The following is a 2,244-nucleotide window of genomic DNA, read 5'->3' as shown; positions in this document are numbered from 1 at the left end:
CTCTTGGCTTATATTGAAATCCTCCGACATTTTTCTTTACAAATCCTCGGTTTGTACTTCTAATTCATGACTGGCGTTTTGTTTTGTTCTCTCTCCGCGTTCGTCACTAATCACACAACGCAGACGTCCTACATCATCCGCCGTTTCTTACAAAAACACATGGAATCGCTACAGGAGGCCTTTATTCATGCCACGGAGCCGTGTGAGGCACGTTTCATTACGTATGCGCATGTTTTATTTAATGTGTTTTGGACTGTTGAACAGAAACAGCCGCCCACTGCAATGATAGAGCTTAGAAGTGCCAGGACAATTTTTAATATAACTCCGATTGGATTCGTCTGAAAGAAGAAAGTCATATACACCTAGGATGGCTTGAGGGTGAGTAAATAACAGGCTAAGTTTCATTTTTGAGTGAACTAACCCTTTAAGAGTCCGTAACAATCCGTAACTCCTTAATCACTGGGCAGATTTACAATTGGAAATAAAATGCTTATTAGAGAACACAACTCAATGTTTATTATTATTTCCTAACGGCAACAGTTAGAGGGATCTTTGGAGCAAGAGAAGAAAGTGCGTATGGATCTGGAGCGAGTGAAGCGGAAGCTTGAGGGAGATCTAAAGATTTCCATTGAGTCATCCATGGATTTAGAGAACAACAAACAACAGCTAGAGGAAAGACTGAAGAAGTGAGATTTTACAGACATTATGCAGTCTTAATGTTGCAAATGGAAGCACTGTGCTATGCTGTATGATCAATTGAGCTCTAATGAAGTCTGTATATGGTCTTTTCTGAAGGAAAGACCTTGAAATGGTTCACATAGGTGCAAAGATTGAAGAGGAGCAAGCCTTGGTTATGCAACTGCAGAAAAAAATAAAAGAATTACAGGTAATTATTTGGCTAATGACCAAAAATCCCGCATTTGCATAGCGAGTTATTACTATAACAGTATTATGGTAAACTCTTTACAGACACGTATTGAAGAGCTTGAGGAGGAACTTGAGGCTGAAAGAGCAGCTCGATCAAAGTCAGACAAGCAGCGTGCTGATGTATCAAGGGAACTGGAAGAGTTAAGTGAATGTCTGGAGGAAGCAGGAGGTGCTACCGCTGCCCAGATTGAGATGAACAAGAAGCGGGAGGCTGACTTCTTAAAAATGCGGAGAGATCTGGAAGAAGCCTCACTGCATCATGAAACTACTATGGCCATGTTGAGGAGAAAGCATGCGGACACTGTGGCTGAGTTGGGGGAGCAACTGGACAACCTGCAGAGGGTCAAACAGAAGCTGGAGAAGGAAAAGGCAGAAATCAGAATGGAGTCTGAAGATCTGGCATCTAACCTTGAACATCTCTCCAGAGCCAAAGTAAGACATCTCAATGTGCTTTACATGGTTTCTGAGACTCATAATGCCACTGTCTTATCATCCATGGATTAAAACATATAGAGTAAACATGAACTGGGTTGAAAAATACTTTATTAACAGTTGTTATATGCCAAATGAGAGAGTTAACAGAAAGTGTTGTTTGCAGGCCACAACAGAGAAAATGTGCAGGATGTATGAAGACCAGCTGAATGAGTCTAAAACCAAGGTGGAGGAACTCCAGAGGCAGCTAATGGATGTCACCTCTCAAAAAGCACGGGCCCAGACAGAGAGTGGTCAGTGTCCTGCACTATGAAACAGAATAAAGATCAGGAGCTAGAAATAAGGAAGTTTCCAATAGAAATTCAGATTTACATTTGTCTTAGAAACAAGTGGCAAAACAGAGCTCAAATAATGTAAGAAAAAGGCCACTGGCACTTGGTAAAGGCTTTGCTTTCTCTTTTCGGTCTTACGTTAACAGCCGAGGTCAGTCGCAGACTGGAAGAGAGAGAGGTTCTGGTTATGCAACTGCAGCGGACAAAGAGTGCTCTCAGCCAGAGCATGGAAGAGCTGAAGAAACAGCTAGAAGAGGAATGCAAAGTGAGCCAGAATTTTACTACATTGGATGCACTTGTGCCATATCTCTTAGGATCAATCAATTAAAATTTCTAACCACAATTATTCAATGTTTGCTGAAGAAAGACATGAAACATAACAATTCTGTCAGGACCACTATCGTCAAATATGATTGACAATTAGCATACAGTTTGGATTGGCGGTATGGTTCTGTTCTGGGCAAGAACTCCCTGCGCATCCATGCAGCCTAGCATGGATGGGAGCAGGGAGAGCAGTGATAAACCCCCTAGGGTAAACAGAACAGAATCATCA

At 41.8% G+C, this 2,244-nt stretch overlaps 1 protein-coding gene across 1 annotated transcript in view; it reads left to right on the top strand.

Moving 5' to 3' along the window:
- LOC107672010 (myosin-7-like) overlaps positions 1 to 2,244 on the top strand; it is a 19,781-nt gene that overhangs the window by 11,661 nt on the left and 5,876 nt on the right. The window contains exons 26-30 of the mRNA XM_016465051.1: positions 541 to 686; positions 796 to 886; positions 970 to 1,359; positions 1,526 to 1,652; positions 1,838 to 1,956. Coding sequence (XP_016320537.1) covers positions 541 to 686; positions 796 to 886; positions 970 to 1,359; positions 1,526 to 1,652; positions 1,838 to 1,956 — 873 coding nt within the window. The remainder of the gene's footprint in view (positions 1 to 540; positions 687 to 795; positions 887 to 969; positions 1,360 to 1,525; positions 1,653 to 1,837; positions 1,957 to 2,244) is intronic.

Source organism: Sinocyclocheilus anshuiensis, unplaced genomic scaffold (genome assembly GCF_001515605.1).
Source record: "Sinocyclocheilus anshuiensis isolate Anshui unplaced genomic scaffold, SAMN03320099.WGS_v1.1 scaffold1053, whole genome shotgun sequence".
Taxonomy (NCBI): domain Eukaryota; kingdom Metazoa; phylum Chordata; class Actinopteri; order Cypriniformes; family Cyprinidae; genus Sinocyclocheilus; species Sinocyclocheilus anshuiensis.
The sequence above is the reverse complement of the archived record's forward strand: the minus strand, read 5'-3'. Positions and strand labels throughout refer to the sequence as shown.